Source organism: Hetaerina americana, unplaced genomic scaffold, assembly GCF_022747635.1.
Source record: "Hetaerina americana unplaced genomic scaffold, ioHetAmer1.1.p SCAF_15, whole genome shotgun sequence".
NCBI lineage: Eukaryota > Metazoa > Arthropoda > Insecta > Odonata > Calopterygidae > Hetaerina > Hetaerina americana.
The window spans coordinates 2,501,873-2,525,333 of NW_027286625.1; the positions used below are offsets into that span (position 1 = coordinate 2,501,873).

Here is a 23,461-nt window from a genome sequence, read left to right on the forward strand (position 1 = left end):
GGTTTGGGAAATAAAAAAAAATCTGACTTAGCTGAGTTTATTTCATTCATAAAATAAAATGAATGAAGTACCACCGAGTAAAAATGTTAATTTTATTCCATTCATTATCATTATAATAGGCTTTTACCATCCCCTCATTCAAGGTCTTCTAATGTTAACTCCCCTTTACTCACATGTAGATCTGTCGTCTAATATCCCTCTTCAATTGGCGTATTTCTTAATCGGCCTTCATATTGGGTTCTTTCCTCCTAACGTCCCTCATCTTTTGATTCTGATAGACCCATTATGGATCAAGGTGTGACACATCCACCTAAGCCTCCTTTTTCTTAGGCTCAATATTGTCTGTCTTCTATCTACCAATTCCCTTTTTTGTTTTAACTGTTCATTTCATCTTCAGCGTTCACCTCTTGCACCAGGTTTCCTATGATTCTATAATTCACTGGTCTCCTTTTGCCAAAGGTCTAAGACTCCGATCGATGTATGAATACTTACACGAGATGCTTTCTTGTCTGTAAACGTATCCAATTTGGGCATAGTAACTAGTTTTAAGTGGTCATCACCTCCTTGGCTTGAGCTAATCTACACTTGATATCCGTGGAGCACTTCCGTATTCCATGTTACCGATTTCCGCTGTCATTTATCAAATGATTTGTTAACAATATAACCTCGAATTACATGCCTCAATTTTAACATCAAGTATTCGTTTAAACCGTCATGAGAATGGCACACATTTTCCAGTGTCAAAAATTGCCAGTGGTGCAATTTATGTTTGGCAAACCTGTAGAAGAGTTGGTGGTTCAATTAAAACCCTTTTGAAATTCACGGAATGCACTTTTGAGGAGATAAATTGTCTGTAAATATTCTGAGGGACTACTCAACCCGAGAAGGGGCCAAAAGTTAACGGCGGTGGATGCCTTAGACTGAATAGCGAGCAAATTTTCATGTCTGCCTTTATACCACGAGTGCCAGACTGTGGTGTACGACAGAGGGTGCAAGTACAATCCAAAGGAGATGGGGAAAGGGAAGGGGTGGGATTAGGGATTTGAGGAACTCTAAATTATTGCTGTCACGTATTTCACGCAGGAAAAAGGTTCCCAAAATATAATACCTTCATTGCTAATTTCACGAATTTTATATCTTGTCGTGATCCTTGGAAGAGGTAATTTGAGTTTAAGATGGTTAACTGCGTTTCAGATGTGAATCCACCCGCTCTGAATATTCATAATAATTTCAGTCCTGTGGTGAATAACTTTTTCACCAATGATCACCAAATGACACTGGTGTGAAAGCTTTGCAGTGATCCTCTTCGTTAGGCTTGCTATCGATCTAAAATGATCCAGCCGGGGCGCTTCCGTGAGGTAGAAGTCATTAGAAAATCAGCTCTGCATGTGGAGGTTGCTGGTGAGGTCAGTAGATGAAGAAGAAGCGTGTTGAAGCTTGCTGCAGTAATCAAGCGCTTATATTGTAAACGTGTGAATAATAGCCACGTCACATACACCGGGGATGGCCTCCGGGGAGATCTTTACGGTCAAAAGCATTGTCTACCTCATTTCGCGACATTCTTAATTGGTGCGTCCCTCCTCACTCTTCCTTTTCACGAAGAGCGAGGGGACGAAGGTTGGAGAGCTTTTTTGCGTTAGGGACCCCCCCCGAGGTTTTCTCCAAACCCCCCTCCCGTCCCTATCCTTCTCAACCCTCGAGGCGTTTACATTTCACTCCCCATGTCTTCCATCTTTTCAGTTTTCATTTTTTCCCCTCCATCATCGGAGCGCGAGAGGTGGGAAGGGCGCTCGCTTGCCTCCCACACCACACATCTCGGCCCCTCGTTATGCGTTCGCTCGTGGCCCGCTTGGCCCTTTTCCTTCCCCCCGCTTCTCTCCCTCGAGGGAGAACACCACCAGACGCAAAAGGGTGGTGGTGTGTGCCCCAGAGGCGTCTTACTTAGCCCGCGACTGTTTTCAAAAGGCGCCGCCCCGTGCTGCGCATCTCTGGAGTGGGCGCGTGTTTTCGAGGGCCGCAGAGCTCGGAAAAAAGGGTTTTTTTTTTGGAGTGAGCGCGTAGTAGACGGGATGGAGAGAGAGAATCCTCTCCCTTGCCGCGCGCATGTTCCTCCCTGTAGGCGCACGAGACGTCGAAATGTTAGGTGTCGTGCGTCAGGCGCCAAGTAGACGGAGAAGGTGTTCCGAGATGTCCATCGATATGGTTCGGAAGGGCGCGTTTTTCGAGTTTTGCGGGCGTATTTGGAAAAGGGCCGGTGAGGCGAAACAGATAGTAGTATAGACGTGATTTTGTTCACCTTCAAAGACAAATAATGATCATACCTCGAGACATCTGTCTCGTCGCGTCGGAAGTGCGTGTTTTTACGAGGGCGGCGGATGCTGGAAGAGTGTTGGCGAGACGAGAGAGACGGCGTAGGGGACATATTGGGAACTTCTATGCCAAAAAAATGTCGATAGTTCGAGATATCACTATGTTTTCGATGATCGCGAGGTTGAAGGAAGGTTGGCAAGAGTTGAAAGATAGGAAGTACGGATACGAGATGGAGAATATTTACTTTTTCGCCATTCACTCCTCCGCAGACCCGAGCGATTTCAAAGTTGTGGTGTTGATACCAGGTCGGTGGCAATGCTTCGAGGTGCTTATCGTGAGATTGGAAGAAGGCTGAAGTGATGAGATGGATTACGTTAATGAGTTAATCCAAACATTAATTCCAAAAAAATGATGGAACTTCGAGATATCTATCTCGATACGTCGAAAACGTGTGTTTTCCAGTGCCACGAGGTAGTAGTAAAAAGGCTGAATTGGGGATAGAGATGGCCTTTACAATATGGCTTTACTTCGATCTGAATTTGGAGATAACTTCATATGTGTATATCTAATTGCGAAAAATATCGGCTTATCGATCGAGGAAATCGACATAGTTAGAAATAGACATCCGAATTGTGGAATGTGCGAAGGTAAAAAAAATTGTTGCAATGACTTCTACTGGAAAAACTTCGTTTTAACCTGGTTTCAGCATAAAAATGATGCCAATAAAACATTTTTTCATCGAAACAGTACCGTGATTCAGTTGCTTTCTAATGAACTTGTCGAAAGTCAGTGTATAAGGATATTGATGCGCCGGTGTCGATATTTCCTTGGCCACCGTTTCGGTGTGAATTGTGAATGGGTATCTTACTATCTCTGGATGTTTTCATTTAACGTCTTTGGGTGTGGAATTCAAATGGATGTTGAACATGTCGAATGTTGGTTGATTACAATATCAATATATTGGTGTAGATATATCCACGACCACGTTATTTTTATGTGCTGAGAAACGCTTCGCATCGATACGTGTATGTCGATGAAAATCGATTTCTCGACATGCCGCTCTTTCTCCCTCCTCCTTCAACTCCATCTCCTCTGCCTTGGCGTCTGGATGGCCGGAAGGGACAGATCCCCCATCCATCTCACCCCTCGCGACGCCTGCGGGAAAGGGGACATGGCTCACGCACACGCGCGCACACACACATACGCACGATCCCACCTCCGGGGCTCGTAAGATTTACGGAGGCCCACGTCGGTGGTCGCCGTGGAATACCTAAGATACCTAAGGGAGGGAGAAAGGGGTTGGCCGACTCTGGGGATCCTCGCCACGCCGTTTGGTGGACGCTATGCGGACTCCCTCCGGCGCGCAAGCGTTTCTGGGAGTCGACACCTCACCGCGCCGCAGAGGAATCCGACGTGGGTATATAGCGGGTGCGAGTCCGGCGCCCAAATTAAGAAAATGAACTCACGGGCAAGAGAACGCGTTTAAATGGGAGCTAAGGTTTTTTTTAATTTGTTTTATTTTTTTAAGAAGAAAAAGGACTTAGCCGAAAACGAGTAATTTCCGCGAGTCGAGTGCTCCCGTTCGCGTCATCGGGTCTGCCGCGCTCTTTACATTTGGTTGGTGACAAATTGAGAGTTATTTTGGAGTGCTGCTGATTTTGGTTCATCGCCATGGACCAGTCGATGTAGATTTGAACTCAGCTAAACTCAACAGTCCAAAATGATTTAACACCCTACGAGTGTACGTGTAAATATTTTTTTTGGCACTCGGATACTTTCATGATCTTCCCTGAAGATGCATTGTCAAAGCGTTAATAATATTTATTTCGTCAATTTAAATGTGCAATATAGGATAGAAGAAATTAGAAGTCGGTAAAACATTATAGCGTGGCGTTAAGTTAAGGAATTGTGAAAATGAAGTGGATAGACCAAGTGATGAGAAAAAAGTGATAGTCGTACATTGGTGGTTTTTCAAATTTGGGTGTGGAGAATGATATAAAAAGTAAAATAGATGGAGAAGAAAACAATCGTAGAAGTATAAGGATGGTGAAAGAGGATAGAGGGTTTTTAGGAGAAATCCATTGGAGGCGAAAAGTGGATCCACCACGTTTTCATTGGTGATGGAATGTTGAAGACTGGTACAAGGCACAACGTTCGGTATGAGAGGAATGAGGGACAGGTTGAAGGGTGGAAGTATGTGGAATTGAAATTGCTTATTGAAATGTTGGGTGTCGGGTTGTGTTTTGTGTGGCGAGGATTAGAAAAGTAGCTGTATTCGTCCTGTGTTCATCCAAAACCAATCTCAAACGGTAGGCCATCCAAAAAAAGGGACCGAGTAACAAATGAAGAAATTTTTCGAAGGATGAGAAACAAGATGATATCTGCGATCTGCGAATATATCCCATTCAAAACATAGGCAAGAAATTCTACCTCCCCTCTACGATTCCACAGTTGAAAGAGTCTTAGAGGAGAAATCTCAGAGGAAGACCAAGGATGAATTACGATAAGTTGGTGAAGTAATGGTCTTGGCAATGGGGTATGTATTGTGAGTGCGTCTGCAGACGGGAGCTGAGAGGAAACTTGAATAAAAACGAAGAAAAATAAAGTGGACGTTGGAGAAATAGTGATGTTAAACGGGGCGGAGGAGTGGTATGGGAATTAGGACCTACATGTACAGAATACCCTTCAAGCCTCCGTATGGGCGTGTTACGGGTGGTGCTAGTATGCCAACCTTTTATGTATGAATATGCACACTGGCATACATGGTTTGTATGAAAAGTATTGGGAAAAATTTCGCCATTAGTCTTTGATGGGAAAGGTTGAAGGGTTGGGAGAAACGCGGTATTGGTGTTAGCCTAATCTTAACGAAAGGTGCCAATGGGTCCACAGTTTAACTTCCCATCCCACGGACAATGTACTGACTTAAAGTGCCCCCCTCAAAGCACCTCAAGTAGGGATCGGGACACCACTGTAAAAGATCTGCCGTCTCCAGTATTCGAACCCGGGCCTTTTGGGTGGGAAGCTAGTATGTTAGTCACCGCACCATCCCGATCCCATGTATATTTCATTCATACCAAATCTTGCGAATAACTCAGGTAATGCATTCAGCATTCACTGCAACCTGTATATTTAGTTTATTTTTCCAAATTCACATTTAAAGATGTTAGGTAACTTATCTTTCACACTTGTTGAAATCTCATTACTTTCCCCACTCACAGTTAGCCTCAAAAGCATTCAACAATGACTACAATCCTCTCATAGAATGGCTAACTATTTGTTTACCATTTATGGACGCAGACCAAACTATGCTAGAAAAATACACTTCTTACCTTGCCAAAAAAAATTTCCCGACATCCAACTCTACAATTAACTCTTCTTACACACTTCCTTCATTCCATCCAATACACGTAGAAGGTTTGAATAAAAAGTATCGGGGAAAGTTTCGGAAATGTAGATTTATTTCAGATATTGCTACAATGCCTCAAAATTCTTGGAAGTACATCCCTTGAGCACCACTTTTGCCAGCGGCTTTTCCACAACTCTGAGGCTAACTTGTTGGCGGATTCCGTAAGGTCCTTAAGGGTACACGTCTAAGGTTCTTTGGCGTCATTTCAGGGTCCCATGGTGGTGTCATTTGAGGGAGGATTTCACTTCTGGGTATAGGAAATAATCAGGTGGTGCCATGTCGGGACTGTAAGGGGTTTGGGGAATCGTAGTGATGACGTTATTCTTCATGTAGTCGGCTACCTTGGGGTAGGTGTGGCTGGGTGGCTTCGGGGTGAGTTTAGCGCTGATCTTATGTGTCGGCAAATTTTCATTGATAAGGGTGTGCACTGTTATCTTATCAATACCAATACGATCTGCGATAATTCACACACTTAACCGACGGTCTCAATCCTCCCTAGGAATCGTCGTAACATTGACTTTTATTTCTCCAATAATCTTCCATAAAATATTCATGCATCAAATAATTCATTTCTTATGTTTTTGGAAATAATCTCTCGATGCATTCTGTTCGTTAATATCAACATTTAACCTAATACTGCGACTTTTCTGTGTATTTTTTTCACTTAATACATTTCTTCTTTCCTCGCGGTGTCCCAAGTCCTCAAGACATATCAATATGAATTTTTGCTAATGGAAAGCTTTAATCCTCCTTAATATGGATATCCCAACATCTCCCCAATATCTGTTTGAGGATGTCAAACTCGGAAGTGAATGAAACCTTCCCGTTCCAATTCCCAGAGTGCCGGAGACGGAATTGATCTGCATCCAAATCTACCCAATGCCCCTTAAGCCGCCGCAAGTGCGTGTGGCGGACACCACCCGTAAAATAGAATGCAAATACATGCTAAACCAAGCTAAACGCAATGCTAATGCACACCCACACTGGCCTGTATATTTTTGCAAAACTTATTTTAACATATAAATGTCAATTCATGTTGTAACAACTAATATACATAAGCACATGGACTACGAATGGACTAGATGTCTCCGCTGCGTTTAATCTGGTTCCCGTTTGTAATAACATTTACTTACATTGTTTACTATAATGATTTCTGATTGTACGAGGAAAGGACGAATATAATGTCGATTTTTAGTGGAGTTTATCTCCCTTTTCTTGTATTTGTGTTGCAAACTACGCAAGTAATGTGGGGCCAAAATAACTCCCTTTGTGTCACCGTTAAATTCGTGTTTTCTGAACCTTGCTAAAAGTGGAAGTCTCGCTTGTTCTCTTGCGTCAATTTTCTGAGGTTCTTATTTCCCTGCATACCACCGTGTCGCCTTAAATAATCCAAGGTTGCTACTAACGCTCGAGCCTACATCATTGATATACATTTAGAATACAAACAGTCCTATTGTACTTCAATGATGGATGCTTGGAATTTACATTTACCTCTGTTGTGTACTACCCATCGAGGTCTACTTATTGTTTGAGATATGGCCTGAAGTCATTAATGTATCACTTTCTTATTGACACCGAAGTTCAAGTTTCTGTATCAGTACATTGTGAGGGACTTTGTTGAAGGCATTTTATTGAAATCCAAAATACTGCGTCTGATGTGTACCTGGTGATGCATGACCAATGCTAAATTACGTATTACCCTGATCTACTTTTCCGCTTCAATATTTCGCCATCACCCGATGGAACCATGTTCATTTCGTTGTGGTTCCGGTGGGGGAGTAGGTGTACATACGAGTATATATACGTAGACAGTCGTCTCTTCACATTTCTCTTTCCGCTCCGAGGACGGGAAGTACGAGAGGGAAGAAGGGTGGGGGCGGGCTGAAGGAGGTAGGGAGGCAGGAGAATGGCCGTCCGTCGGGAGTGAGTTGCAGTCAGGGGGCGAGAGGAGGTTGGGACATGTGGCGGTGTAGAATGGATCCTCGGCTTCCGGAAGCCGAGTCTATAGGTCTCCCTCTTTTCTCTCTCTCTCTCTCCGCCCCTTCCTCGTCCTCCCTTCTCCCCCCCGAAAACCCCTCGCTTGTACACCTCATGCCCCGGAAACTTCCTCAGCCGCCTTCCCTCCCTCCCACCCTCGCCTTACCCACGAGTCCCTCCGGTCCCACGTAGGCCACCTTCCTAACCCTCCCAACCCCGCGCACCTCCTCATCACTTCTTTCCCGTCTTCTCCACGTATCTTCTCGCCTGAGCCTGGAGGTGTACACATCAACGGACTTCTGTTTATACATAGGCCTTCCGTATGCGCGTACATTCTCCCATCCCATCCCCCTTCTCTCCTCTCTCCATATCTCTCTCTCCCCTGCTATATATCTCTCCCCTCCCCTCTTCCACTGCTTTCTCACCAATGCCTTGTTCACACCACCGGCTTCTTCCGCTGGTAATCCGCCCGTTACGCTCGTAAAAGTTCGCGATATGAGCACTGGGGACTACTGACAGCGGTAGAAATTTCTAAAGTCGCTCTACCAAAGGCTGGTTGGACCTAAGACAGTATTTTTAATATCATTATCACGCAAATATTAAATAATCGTTTTATATTTGTCCTGGATTATTAAAAGAAAAAAATATAACATTTTCACGCATCGTTTTAACCACGCTCGTTTCAAGCTTAATTATCTCCACGAGTAGCTCAAGTATCGCGCGAACGAAGACAACTTCAGGAAATACTCCATTATTGAATACTTGCAGAGAATATAGTGCTACCACCCCAGTTATCTACCCGAATATTGATTTTTGATAGGTACATCTTATGTCACCCAGAAATCTTAAGATTTGTGAATTCAAGCGTACAGGATAGGGTGTCCAATTTTCTTTCCAAATCATGCTTACAATTTCGGGGGTGTCATTTTGTTATTTTTTCTTGTGGCAGGTGGGATTCAGGAACCATTTTACCGAAGGTTATTATTGCTTTCATTCAGCATTTTCGTATGAAAAAATAATTTTAACTGTCCATAATCACCAAAGAACACGGTGTGTAAACACTCCTGTCGTTTCAGAAATATTCAAGCATTCCTCTAAACTTAAAAATATTCCGAAATTCTTATTTCATTTCCTTATATGTATATTAATTGATATTATTTAAAGAAAAAATGTAATATTTCAAGCATCGTACTTTTTTTAATATGAACAAATAACTGAAATGATAAGTAACTAAACGAGATGAAAATCGCCTTCGTCAAACCTAATTGAGCTTTTATCTTTTTTTAGAAAACTTAAAGATGGCGTCGATAATGTGGGAAGGTGAGGAGGGATGATTCATATCTTAGTGATGCTCACAAAGGTTTGGAGAGGGGTAAAAAAAAGCCGAAATCGGCCTTGCGTGATTTATATACTACCCTTTGCCATCTAGTTCCAGGGTTAGCAAGAAGTAAATAGCAAGATTCGGATGAGATTGTACCCAATCCGGTACCACTCTAGTCAGCAGCTCAACGCGTTTCCCACTGGGAAAAGACAGGAATGCACTTTAAAGAGGAATTGCTCTATGTACTTGTTAAGCTATAAGTATTATTGCGATCTTAGCAAGGTGGTGTGGACGTTGCGAAAAATATATTGTCTCTTTTTCCAGTCGAGTTTGCCGTACAATATAAGTTCAAAATCTCAAAAAGTTCGCAGATTTAGACATTGCGACAAAATTTGGACATTGGCAATTACATTTAGGACCTGTAATATTATCGTAGGTAGTACAGCGATGTCTTCTGGGCGGTCCGTAGAAACCATTTCATATCCTAGTGTGTTACCAAAATACTTATCAATGAAATCAATTCCTTTCAAACTACACTATTGCTTTCTTCAGCTCCTCATATTTTCCATCACCGTATTCTTTCAAAAATGCTTGATCGTTTCTAGCCTCATCCCTGCTTGCCTGTCCTTTTCGTCACTGCTTACAATATTTTCTGGAATTCGCAAATTTCTCCCTCCTTTTTTTCTTCCATCTTCCATTGTTTACCACTAAACCTCCTGTTATTTACATATTACACATGACACGGCGGTGTTTGGTTGGAGGTGCTAGAGTGCCACCCTTTTTATCATTTAATTTCAGAGGAATGTGTTTTCAATAAGGATTGCAGAAAATAATTATATTTTAGCATAGCTGTTGTGGTTCCCAGCTTCGGCCCTCTTGTGTTCACGATTTGTGCGAGAGAATATTAGAATGGTAACTGACTCAGTCTCCGTCGCGGTTTAAATTATTTTGTCCGCGGGTGTTCGGATCTACCGCTGTAATATACAGTTAGGTCCTTAAATACTCCCTCTGTGTCACGGGTAAACTCAATAGTCCCATACCACACGCCCTTGCGGCGGCTTGCGGGATATGAAGTAGATGTAGATACCCTTCTAAAAGTCAAGTCTCGCCTGCTATCTTCGCCTCTAAATTCTCCATTTTCTTCAAATCAATTCAGTTAATTTTTTCCAGTCATTTTCCATATCTCTTAAGATTCTCATATTCTTTCCTCAAATCCCCAGGCTCAGGAACGAACGCTCAATTTTGTCTTCGCTATCAGTCTGTGAATACGCGCGCGCGATATTGGCCGATAAAACTAAGACATTGGTCCTCCTCACCGATTGATTTTTTGCTGTCGCCCTTCCACAGCGTTATTCGTGCACACAATGGAACAATGATGGAAAACTACTGTGCGCCTACTCTTAGAAGACTATATTAACATGCTGTCCCGAGCATTGCGAGTGATCATACGAGGGTCATCCGGAAAGTAGTACCCGTTCGTGCCGCATGAAGTGCTGACGACGCGAGTAGCCGCTGGACGAGGTCAGATAGCTTCAGTGGCTTGTCTGCCTTCTCTGAGCCAAGTTGCGTGACGCTAGCATTGCCTGTGTTGTTTCTGTGATTGTTTACAATGTTTAAAAAAATTGAGAACGCCGCCAGTTGTGAAGTGAGGGCAGTGATTAAATTCCTCAATGCAAGAAACGTTCGCCCATGTGATATTCATCGCCAATTAAAGGAGGTGTATGGAGACAATGTAATGGACGAGTCGTCTGTTCGGCGGTGGTGTCGCAACTTCAACATGGGGAGGGGGAACACACACGACGATGAGCGTTCGGAGAGACCGTCTGTCATTACAGACCAACTGGTGAGCTCAGTTGACGAATTCGTGAGGAACGATCGGCGCGTCACAATTGATGACATCTGTGAGCATTTTCCCAATGTTTCTCGAACAATTGTTCATGAAATTGTTAAACACCATCTGCATTATGCAAAAATTTGTGCAAGATGGGTCCCTCGCGTATCTCAATGAGCTGGCGGCGAAGGACTATGCAGCAGGAATACAGAAACTTGTCACACGTTATGACAAATGCCTTAATTTGCTTGGAGATTATGTTGAGAAGTAGTTTAAAGTATCCTCTTTCAAATAAAATTTTTTATGTTTGTTAATATTTACTTTTGTGTCTTTATTTCACGAACGGGTACTACTTTCCGGATGACCCTCGTATTTAAAAATCGTAAATCCCTACGGTGACATAGTCTGCGGCTAGTTTAGTGTTTAACTCTTTCCATGCGTCCACTACGAGATATATGGCAATACGATTGCATTTTTACGATATTACGACTTTAATCTCCCACTCCACGCTACTCGCCATTTTAGCGATATCGATAAAAATTAGAGATTTAATGCATCGATGCGGACGATATTGTGAATGTTTATCGATATACCCTTCGCATATCCTCATCATATCAAAAGTTTCTTTGTATTGTGGTTCGGAATTGGAAATTTAATGTTACGCAGCCCATGTCTATATTGCGACGCGGTGAATCGCATTACTTATTTCCTGTCCAATGAGCAGGAAATGGGAAGCAGGAGCAGCTCAGTGAGCATTGCTCATTCTTCTCCCTCAGCGTCTCTCTCGTGGATCTTATCTCAAGTTTTTACTCGTTCGACCGTTGTCCCAGGTTGGTGTTATCTCTGATTTTATTTTTTTTTAATTTTTACCGTGGCTTCGGAAGCAAGTTAGTTGGAAAAGCGGCTCGACGCAAAACCTTAATTCAGACATCCTTAGTGAGAGTGAATTGGTAGATGATAGGTATGGTTGATATGAACGCCGTCAGCGTTTTGTTTAGCACGGAGCAAGTAGTAGTAAATTTCCCTGAAACACGAGGACGTATCATAGTCGACCAACCGCCTGGAATCGGGCAAGGATCGTACGATAGATAATTGCACTTAAAATACCATTCGCTGACTAATTCAGGATTCGAACTCATCATTCGTTTTCAAATGCTACATGAACGATTCACGGTGATCTTTCTAATTTCCGAGACTGAATGTGGGAGTGAAACCTAAGTAGGACTAGGGCACCAACCAAACATATCGTTTCTGTCGTTATCTGACATATCTGAAGATTTTTTGTGAAAAATCTCGAAAAAGTAGCTCATATCCTCGGATGTTAACATGACGAGTCCAGGTTGAGTAATGTATATGCCGTCCGGTTGTTCTCGCCTTGCAACCCAAAGATAGCGGGTTTACCGCTTCTGGAATGAGTGTCATATTTTTCTTGAGATTAATTACCGAGTTATATCATCGTTTTCGTTGGGACACCAAAAAAGGGTAATCTGAGACTACTGCCACTACACTTTGCATTACTTCGCGCGTCACATGTTTTTCTGCGAACTGGCCAAGTTGATGCAACCATTCGTTGCATAATCCTGCGGTTTGAAATTCCACTTGCACGCTTAGCCATTTTGAGCATCACTGATATCACACCTCGAGGTGTGTTGAGAAGGGCATGAATGAAGCGATCGACTGAATCGCTGTTCCCTTTCATGCCAATGAATTTAGTACTCAGCATACTGATGCTTCGGACTGCACGTACTGGTCATCTTTGTTATTCATGTATTCAATCCTCTCCTTCCTTCCGCAGTCTTTCATCTTCCCCATATGTACGTAAGTAACTTGATTGGCAGAAGAAATGGCTTCGTGTTATAAAGCTAAGGAGATGTGTTAATTCACAACAGAAGTCATCCAGATACCTCTCGACCATTTTGGAGTCCATGCGTGATTATTTAAGTATTTTGATTGAACTTAATGCAAAGGGAAGTTGGCCGATTCGTTGGCAATTGATGTGGACGAACAGATAGCGTCAGATGATTGTCATTTGAACTGCTAGGATTACAGACTTCCACTCCCATTGTGAGTGACGTCTTTACCGATGTAGAAAATTCTATCTCACCAATATTTTTTCCTCCGAAATGAGGACGTACGCCAAACGCTGGATTGGTTGAGTTGTGTCGTTTTTTTGTGACCAAGGACGCTTCGTGATCTTGAAAATATTTGCTACCAGGAGTGGCAGGAAAGTTAAGCCTTTATCTTGTTCAGTTATATCTTGCTTACAGCTACGGTCGTTTTGGTGTATAAATGGGATTTGATTCGTGAGTTTTTTTATCAGAAGAAAAAAGTGATAATAAAAACACTTCTCTGGAAAGCACCTTATTTTTTTTTAAATAGCGGCGTTGCTTTATCCAATTTCTTTGAATCTTGGTCAGACTTACGAGGAAAAAAAGGAATATTTGTCCGTTGCACCGTACAGTTCGAAATTCGAACATTAAAACAAGCATCGCATTCCGGAAGCGCTGTCGTTCGTTCCTAATTTTTATCTCGGGCTTAGGGATTCGTGGTCGTCGTGTTCGTCGAAGTCGTGTTGTAAACTTTTATTTTATTGTCCCTATGCATAATATTTTTGAACATTGAAAACGTCGCAGTGGCGCGTTCAGGTTCTACAGTAAATTAGGGTGTGGCCTCTAATCTAGCACGATTGACGTGCGTTCAAGCTGTCAGGTCTTCTAATTTTTTTGACGAATTTCTGGCACCAGAAAGTACTCCTCAACATAGACTTCCCTGTAGACACATTTTTCACAGCGTCGACGCCAAGATGCCTTGTCTTCCAAGACCGCTTTTGTAGAGTTCCCTTTTGCCCCCTGGAAAATTGCTGGTCAGTGGTCAGGGGCTTCCTGGGTTCTTTGTCACACAACGTTCGGCCGTCTTTGAACTGTCGCACCCACTAACGCACACTTTGCACATCCATAGCACCATCACCGCAGGCCTCACTCATTGAAGTTCGGTGAATGTTAAGCTACCCAAGCGGAAAAAATGCATGACCAGGCTGTTCTTAAAAAGGACGCCGTTTTAAGTATTGAAATCGTTTCTCAATCTTGGGACATATACATATACGAACCCTATGGACTGAACGGTTCAGCCATCTATGCGTTGTATTAATAGAGCACCTGCGTTATTTTAAGCTCCGTCGTATCTTACTGCCTATGCCCAGTCCAAGGAAAATAATTGAGTGACCACTTGGACGAACCTAGTAGAAATTGAATCGAAGTTTTTATTTTGATTTACCTCGCCCAGAAACGTTTCACGATTTCCATTATTATCCCTCGTCCACCTTTTGAGAAATATTTCTTTTTTCATCTTGCCGTACTAATCTTTATTTGCATTTTCATCGATCTTTTGGAAGAACGGAATGCAACTTTTTATTAGTTGTTTTCCTGCACAACGTTTAGTCCAAACCATTGTCAGAAACTAATAGTAAAAGTACACCTGAATATTTCGCCCCATGAATGATGTCGTTGTGTAATATCTAGTGAGGATAATTGTAATGAGAAATATTATGGTAGCATTAGACAAACTAGTGTTTTAGCATTTCTGAGGCTTCGATAGAGGATTGCGCTTGAACTTATTTCCGCTGGCGGTGTTCTCGTCGAGGGGGTAGTGGTTTCCCTTAGGGTGAGAAAGAAATTATTTATAAATATCCGCAGCGAAGTTTGACCCCTTAGCTTTCCCTACCTTTTGTTTGTTTAATATTTGTCGTTCTACGATCTCATCACACCCTGCCGTTTACTATTTATCCGTCTCCCCTCTCTCTCGAGAGAGCGTTTGTGATTGACTAAGGTATTCTTGAAATGGTACCCTTATTGAAACTTGTCGAGGAAATCCAAGCATAGAATCTCATCCAGATTGTGTTAAATGCAACTGCGTGCACAAACCTTGATGGTAACTTGTTTCTAATAGCTATGGGCAATACATGAAAATGTTACGCTAATTTAAAATCATCCATCGTACGCCTTTCAAACTTATCTATAGTATATGGTCTCACCCAGCTTTCCTTTCGGTATGAAGCATGGTAAAAAACTAAAGAGCAATTAAAAACAGTTAAAGCAGTCTCATAATGCGTATTCGAGACAAAAATTGACTATGGTAAAATTTTTATCTTCAGGTATTGTTGTCTGAGACTATAGCAGGTAGAAAACAATGCTCGATGTCTGTAGTAATAGTTTGCTTTTAACTTAATGTACCATTGGTTAGTGTTTTACCTTTGTTGTCCTGGTCGAAAAATTAGATGCTGCACAAGAAATTAGGACTTTTCGTGGGACGCAATGCAACATTTTGGTACTAAAAACTGCCATTTACAATGCATAGTGACTTTTAATGATGGGTAGTGTCCTTCCGTTCGTAAAAAGATTTCTCAATATTCATCGGCACACTCAGCATCTCTTCGATTCACCATTGGATATATTAATAGATAGCATTCTTCGTCCTAGATATCACTGAAGTCAGGTTATGAGCATTTTAAAGACTGAAAGTCACTATTAACCATAAATAAAGTGATGTTAGACCAAGACTTCGCATTTTGACTTTTCAAATATATGATGCGACTCTGTTGGTCGGCGGCTTCTTCGATCCCGTCGAAATATGGCCATGGTTATCTCATTGGTTTGTGAAGCTAAGAAAATCGAGTAGGAGGCATAAAGATCACTGATCATTGGACCAATGGGATCGCATCGATCGTATTAATCGCCGCAGTTGTCGGACTCAAAGCCTTTAGAAAAATGTTTTTCTCCTTACAGCGAGACAAGTAGTCCGTGGCATGTGTTTTATGGTTCCTCCAGGCGGTGATATTTTTTATTCGCGAAGGCCTCCAGTTCCAAGAATCATCCGGCATTCGTACGTCTCGGTTTCTTGCTTGTCGAGTGGTTTATTTTTTTTCTTTTACGTTCTCGTGAATCATTCCCGACCGAAAATCCGTACTCTCTGGAAGAGAGAGTTTTTCCTGAAACCTTTTTTTTCTTCTTCTTCTTAAGGTTTGGCGAGAAGCCAGAGACGGAAGCGCCCCCTCACGCCTTGAGCGGTATTTATGTTGATGCGTGCAGTCTAACAAGTGTGTAATGTTGTGTTTTTGAAGTCGCAAGGGTCACATATGTTATTCAGTCTAGCCGATTACCACTCGGCAGATACGAGTGCAGGCTGAAAAGGACTGAACTCGTCGATTTTTTTATATTTATCGAATGAAATGAGGGTCATGGTTTTTTTTCATTTAATCAAGTCTTCGAAACGAATTTCTCGCCCGAGTCCCTTATATTACGTAAATCCATTCCCAGCTCGCAGATACCCTGCAATGCAAGTACGAAGCCTACGAACCTTACGTAAATTTGTTTTCTGAGTTGGCGTAGGCAATAGCACTGTCGCCGTCGTGACTCTCTCAACTCATGTTGATTGTAAATTTAGTCGAATATCCCTGAATGAATGCAAAACTGAAGAGAGTCTTCTTGTTGAGTGTAACATTTAACGTGTTTCTAAAATAAAATCTCGCATTTTTTTGCTATAGTGGGTACGAGTATGTAGACAGTATTGTCATTTTAATGAGCCAGGCAAAGCCATGACATTCTGTAACTTCGTTCAGCAAGATTTTGTCGAAGTTGCGGAATGAATTAACTCCTGGGGCGTCTGTTTATTAACCCCTCTATTGTTGCTTTCGATATTTGTTCATCCCAAGTCCCTTGTTTGTATAATTTTCCCTCCCGTTTTACGCTGACGTTTTGTTTTCTTTTCGCAACACGGAATGTGGCTTCTCTTGTTCATATTAATCTTGCGGAATCGCAGTAATCCGCCGTGCTGTAAAAGCTTCAAATAGATGCATTTTTGTATATATCTGGATTTTCTGTTTTCCCCGATTTTTACTATGTTTCTCCTTTTCAATCAATATTTCTATGCACCCTAACAGACGCGGAAATATTATTACGATACTCAAATTTGGTTTATATATCGCAAAATGCACGTATATAGTTGTGATTTATTATTTTTTTCATATTTTCTTGATTTAATTTTCATCCATTTTGCAAAAGCGCGCATTTTTCGGGTGTGGATTTCGGTTGTAATGCCTTACTTATTTTCCTATTCGAAATATATTATTTAATATTCTATTAATAGAGCATATGATTAGTGTTATTCAGTGTTATCTTTATTTGTTTTTAAATAAATTTTAGATTTAGATAATTCGCCATATGGAATGGCTGTGAGAGTTTCAGAGGGCATGCCGCGTTTAAATGTGCATAATTTTCATTCCATTTTTTGTCGCGTCCTCTTCGTTTCTATAACCGAGCTCGTTCGTGCGGACGACCGGTAATTGGAAACCAAACGGTCCGTAAGTGCGGAAAATTGGCCCTCTTGTGGTCAAATTCAAAGCGTTAGCTCTCCCTAGGAATGCGTCATTTTTTGTTTCACATCCTGAAACACGAGGCGAGGCAGACGTTAACAATGGAACGTAGATGGTGATGCCACCACCGTGAGAAATACTAACCACATGATTACGATCAGCGAACCAGGTAGTAAGGTGATAACTACGTTTTATGTAAATTGAAATAAATAAATGAATGGGAATGTCCGCGAGAATGGGAATGTTTGTTACTAAGGAGAGAGTGGAGAAGTAAATTCTAATGAGCACTGAAGTCCGGGAAGTGTTTGAATACTCAATGTTTCGTTTTTTCAAGGCGTGTTTTGCTCTTCGTCGAATAATTGTTTGTCTCATAGGTATTATTGGTCATGGAATATTTAAAAGTCGAATCGCTACAGATGTGCCTTGCGTAGCTATTCTACTTCGTGAAAAATACCCTGCGTAAGACGTTCTGTTTTGAGAAGTATTTTTAATATATATATATATATATATATATATAATATATATATATATATATATATATATATATATATATATATATATATATATATATATATATATATATATATATACACACATACATATATTAAAAATACTTTCTAATGAGAAAAATCTATTTCCTCATGGCAAAAAATACTTGGCTTAGAATTATTTTCTTTTCCTTGACATTAATTTCCAATTCATCTCATATGTACGAAGTAGGTATAGCAATGGGTATTTAGAGGGCATTGAATATCCACCGAAACACCTTTCCATGTGACTTGTCAGTGAATTTGGGAATCGAAATTTTTATGAACTCTGTTATGTCAATATTTACCCACACCGATGTACGTACTCGCAAACGATAAACATTGTTCTATATGTGGCAGGGTTCTATATGGAGTTCATAATGTGGCAACACTGTGATCAGGAAAGTAACGTAAATGTCCAATCCAGTTGTTCGGTGTATTCACCTCAAGCTCTGTGAACTTTATTTTTTAGTTAGGATGCCGGAGCATTAAACTTTTACGGGTCAATTATTCTTTGATGCTATATTTTTTATTCTTTGGGAAGATATTTTCTCTCTGAAATCATCTACAATTAGTATATATCAGTCGTTAATTAGTTTTTTTGGAGTTAAGGAAAAATAATAAATTTTTATTAATAATGGTAATAAAAATTATCAAGAAACAATCCGAAAGCATATATATCCCTGCCTTACGTCATATAAATATGATGTTCACCTGGATTAGTAATTCAGGTAGATAAATTAAATTAGGATGTTATTAAATGAATGTAGTGATGTTCAGTCTGTGTACATTCAAAATCTATTTTAAACACACAATGACTAAGATAATTCCACATATTTTGCTGGAACGTGTATCAGGTAAATCAAAATATTGAACCCATTTGTGGCTTTTAACCGCCTACTGCGAATCGTAAGAACTGATAATTCATAAATCGTTCTAATGCGGGCAAATGGGAAAAGGCGAAGTGAACGCAAACACATATATGGATGCCGTTGTGACGCTGAGTGAAGGGCATGTACGTATGTACGAATTCTCATTTATGATAGTCCCGCCAATCCCTAGCAAGAAAGAAAAAGTATGATTATTATTTTTGTTTATTTCTTTCTTTGAAATTTTATCCAAAATGTCCTTTTCTTTCATTTTTCATCCTCCTTTACCGTATGCGTACCTTGTTTTATACGCCCTTTCCTCTTCCTGGAACTTCTAATACTTCTCGTCTTTTGGGTGTTCTTTAGACTGGAGTCACCCATGACTTTCTCGCTCCACCCCTTCCTCTCTTTAACTTTTCTCTCATTGTATCTGTTTGGTGCTTCGACTGCCGTCAATTTTGTCAGCGTGATCAAACCAGTGTAACGCACTTCATTAATACTTATCTGATACTGGTTCTTCTAATTAATATGCATCCTCTCGTTACCCACAAATTCCTCCCCTTATCTCTTCTATTTTTACCGCTAACACTTCATTCTGCCTGTACGCAACGCATTTGGTCGACATTTATGGTTATGTATTCATTAATTTCCATGCAGAAATGTGGGGAACGTACACTTTATTAAACGGTATAATAATGTAAGGAGCTGGCCGGAACAAACATTTTACTATGTATTCCACATCCTACCAAAAATACTTCAGCCAGTATTCGCACCCCTTGTGTTCTCTTCGTCCATCCGACTTCATCTACCTTTTTCTAATCTGCCGAAGGTGTGCCAAACCGTCCATTTATATTTTACGTCATTGGTTACGTCGCACTTAACCCTCGCTGTACTTTCTTCCCATTCACTTTTACTCGCGAAACTTGAAACTTGTGATTGAAGTATTATGGAGCTTAATTTTTGTATTTGAATCGCCATGTCCATTAGCGATGTTTATTTAATATCGATAAGTTTGACTGAAGTATGAGAAAATGCGAGTATGAGTACGACTTGTAATCCTTATTTTGTTTGCTTTCATGTATTGAATTGATTCAATCGCAAGTGCAATGGTGGGCGTGGTCCTCAGCCAATCACTGATGTGCGTCATCGTGAGCGTGACGGTCAGTTAAACCTGTTTGGCCCAAAAGAAACGTGTATGGCTAACCTGCCGTCTCATTTACCCTCTGCTTATGTATTATATTTAACGAATTTTCAAATATGGTGAATGCATACGTTTTAATACTGGCTACAAATATTAATTTTTTAGGAGCGATGTATTCTTACATAGATTTTGACCTCCGATCTTTCATAGTTTTGTTCCTCGCAGTCTCTTTTTATGACATTTAGAACATTTATATGCTGTTTAAGACTGATCATGCTGTTATGGCACACGGCTCAACGTAAATAATGGCAACCAATGTTTCTAACGCAGATTATTTACAATTTATGAAAATGCTAACATTTAGTATAATTCAGTGATAAGCGTGAACATTTTACTGATATTATGAACAATTCGTTCGTGTCCCAACCAACAATTTACTTTCCGTCATCGTCATGGTTGGTGAATTTAATGAAGATTTCCATAACAACAAATGAGGTCGCACAGTTTCCGCGACCTCGGACTTCCGTTCTCTCGAGATCTCCGGCGTCGTGCCATACCCAGTCCGTTCTCCTGAAGGGTAGAAGACCCGGGGACATGATCGTGTCACCGCACCTTTCGATGCATCCGTGAATAGCTTGAAATCCTGTGTGTAGTATGTATTTTTCTGTGTGTGTGTATGTGTTAGCTGGTGTTTGACCTTCTCTTCCTTCGTTTATTCCCGCAGGCGTGGAGGTGGGTGGGATGCTGTGCCTTCCGCCGACCTCGGGCTCGCCGTCATGCTGCACAGAGGCACTCGAGAGGCGGCTGAGCAAGAAGAGCAGGGCGGTGTACGACAGGGTGCTCACCGACCACCTCGGTCGGGTGTCGTCCCTCCTCGCCACGCGCTCCACTAAGTTCGACGGTAAGCATATTCCAACAACCCCACCCCGACAATTCAACGTTTTCCCCCCGTCTCGATTGGCGGCGGAATCTCTGCATTTCCTTATCAAACCGTAAAATATTCGAGATTTTCCATTCAGTTTTGGTGGCTTTCTACACAGGCCTGTGATCACTTGATCCCTAATCCCCAGTTGATCTACGTTCTGTCGTTTTATGCTGACCTTTTGGTGCCAAATCCATTTTAAATGACTAAAACACCCTTTATCATTTTCACTCAGTTTTAATCCTTGGTACTACTGGGTTACAATGCATCGACGGAAGATCAGTTTCGGTTTTGAAAGGGAAGAGGAGTTCGCGCGATCCCACAACAGTAATGAGTCAACTAATACTAAGGAATTGAGAATACAAGCAAGAAGCATTTGTTTGTTTCGCATATTTCGACAAGGTATTGAAATGTAATGAAATAATTGACTTTGTAATTCCACACACTTTATTTAAAAAAAACAGATGTTTTTTAAAAATAAAGTGTGTAGAATTACAAAGTCAATTATTTCATTACATTTCAATATGCAACGCAAATTCCATAAAGTTACGCCTGAGACAACAAATTTTCGACAAGGTGTTCGGCAGTGCAAATTGGGTCGAATTAAACACTGCTTCGTAGAAGGTAGTGGTAGAATAGAGGAATCGGCGACTTATCCGCGACCTGTAAATGTATCATACTGCTCCAATGCATGTGGTTTATGAAGAGTCGGGATGAGTAGTATTCGGGCTAAGAGAAGGTTATCCAGTATCACCCCTTTTTTCACGTGTTGGCGAAGGAAATAATAAAAGAGTCATGGGAGGAACTGGAGGTCTGAGCGAGAGTCAGCCGGGAATTCACCGGATCATATTTGTTCGATTAGTAAGCGGTGAAGCTTTATTTAGCCAGTCAGGGATTTCAGTCATGGCCGATCGCATTACGCAATCAATACGATGGATTTGGAATGGGATTTAGTGAGAGGAAAACAAAGGTGAGGTTCTCGTGAAATAGAAAGGATAAGATAAACCTTAAAATTGAGGGGTAAGGGAAATAAGATATATTGGAGTAGGTGGAACGGCTCACCTATTTGGGGAGTGTAATAGAGGTAGGGGTCAAAATGGTGAGGACATTTGAAGAAGTATTGCATCAGTTAAAGAAGCTTTTACTAGAAGAAGAGAGTTGATGACAAAGATATTTAAGCTGAAGGTTTGAGGGAAAGACTTGAAAACTTTAATATCATGCGTATATATAAAAATAGTATAGTATATACGTGTGACTTCCCTCCGAGAGGGCCCGGGTTCGAATCGCGGATCCGGCAGATATTTTTCAGTGGCATGCCGATCCCTACTTGAGGTGCTCTGTGGAGAGCACTTTGAGTGAGCACGACGTGCGTCGGATGGGACGTTTAACTGCGGACTCCTTGGCGCCTTTCGACAAGAGTAGGCTAATGCCGACGCCGGGTTTCTCTCCACCCTTCATCCTTTCCTGTCCATCCCTAATGGCGCAAATGACCTGAGCTGTCGGTCGCCTCACCTAAAATTACTACTGCTACTCGCTAATAACTGGTCGCGTCAAACTGGCGTAAAATTAAACAAGGCATTTTTTTACTGATCCACAGTCTTTCAAAAATCACCGCAATATTATTAGTACCTGGGTCGGTGGTGTTTTGTTAATTTGACTTTATTTCGAATAAGATAGAGGATAACGCGTTAACTATTAAATGTATGTAAAATCTGGCGAGTGAAATACCCCGTATTTATGAAATTGTCTATTATTAGCCTTATTGTGATTATATTATCACACTTTGGTCAGCCCATATTTTAGAGTACGTGGCAAGCGATTGAAGCCTGACGGAAAAAGTTCTGTTAAAGGAATTAGTTGAAGTTCGGAGACGATCCTATACATTTCTAAACGATAATTAAATTTTACGAGAAGCAGATAATTGCTAGAGGGTCGTCGGGGAGACAAGGATTGAAATCTCTTCCAGTCACGAAGAGGGGCAAGCCGGACCAAGACATTTTATGAAGATGCTGGACGCGAGTTTATTTTTTGGTAATGAAAATTTACGACCCTAACCATACACCGGCACAATGGAGCACCAAGATAAAATGTACAAATATGCGCCCAACTAATACATGTTTATATCCACTCGTTTTTATCTGCCTCAAATCTGATCACAATGAGACCAACATAAAACGTGACGATAATAGTAATCTATCGATGCCGCCATCTCTACCCTTTCCTTCTGTGAGCCCTTCATGGAGTACATCCATGACTTCCTATGGTGCAAATAAAACAAAGTGGGTCCCAACATCAAGGGGGCGTGGTATCCCAGCGGGTAGAAAGCTGATCTGCTAGCCGCAGTAACTGGGTTCGATTGCGGGGGACGCCTCTGGGCATCCTCAACTTCAATCAAGCTGTGTGTATTCTCGGGTGACAAGTCTTTTTGTGAGCCCTCAGATAGCAAAGGGAAAGGATCAGCTCCCCCTACCGTGTAAATGTGTGAATTTCACACATCTCAGGGCTTAATACGAGGTGAGATCTGCCCTCACCCATGAAATCAACCGTCGGGGTCGAGTACTTCAGTTTGCTTTGGTCCCAGCATCTCCTGCTACATGGTATTGCTGCGGTTCCTAGATCTATGTCCCGATGGTCATAGTGCAATGGGTGTTCATTTTTAGCGGTTTCCTTCGGGGTTGTAGAGAGTTTCGATCGACCTAGGCACTGCACAGTACCTGTACTAATAAGCTGTGAATAGCACGACACAAAATATCCTCTAAATCCATTCTAGATATTACAATAACTCGCTCT

At 41.4% G+C, this 23,461-nt stretch overlaps 1 protein-coding gene across 1 annotated transcript in view; it reads left to right on the forward strand.

Annotated features, from left to right (window-relative positions):
• The window catches only part of LOC139686742 (glypican-6-like), a 202,005-nt gene that overhangs the window by 142,831 nt on the left and 35,713 nt on the right, over positions 1–23,461 (forward strand). Inside the window, exon 2 of the mRNA XM_071583772.1 lies at positions 20,474–20,650. Within this exon, the coding sequence (XP_071439873.1) occupies positions 20,474–20,650 (177 nt within the window). The remainder of the gene's footprint in view (positions 1–20,473; positions 20,651–23,461) is intronic.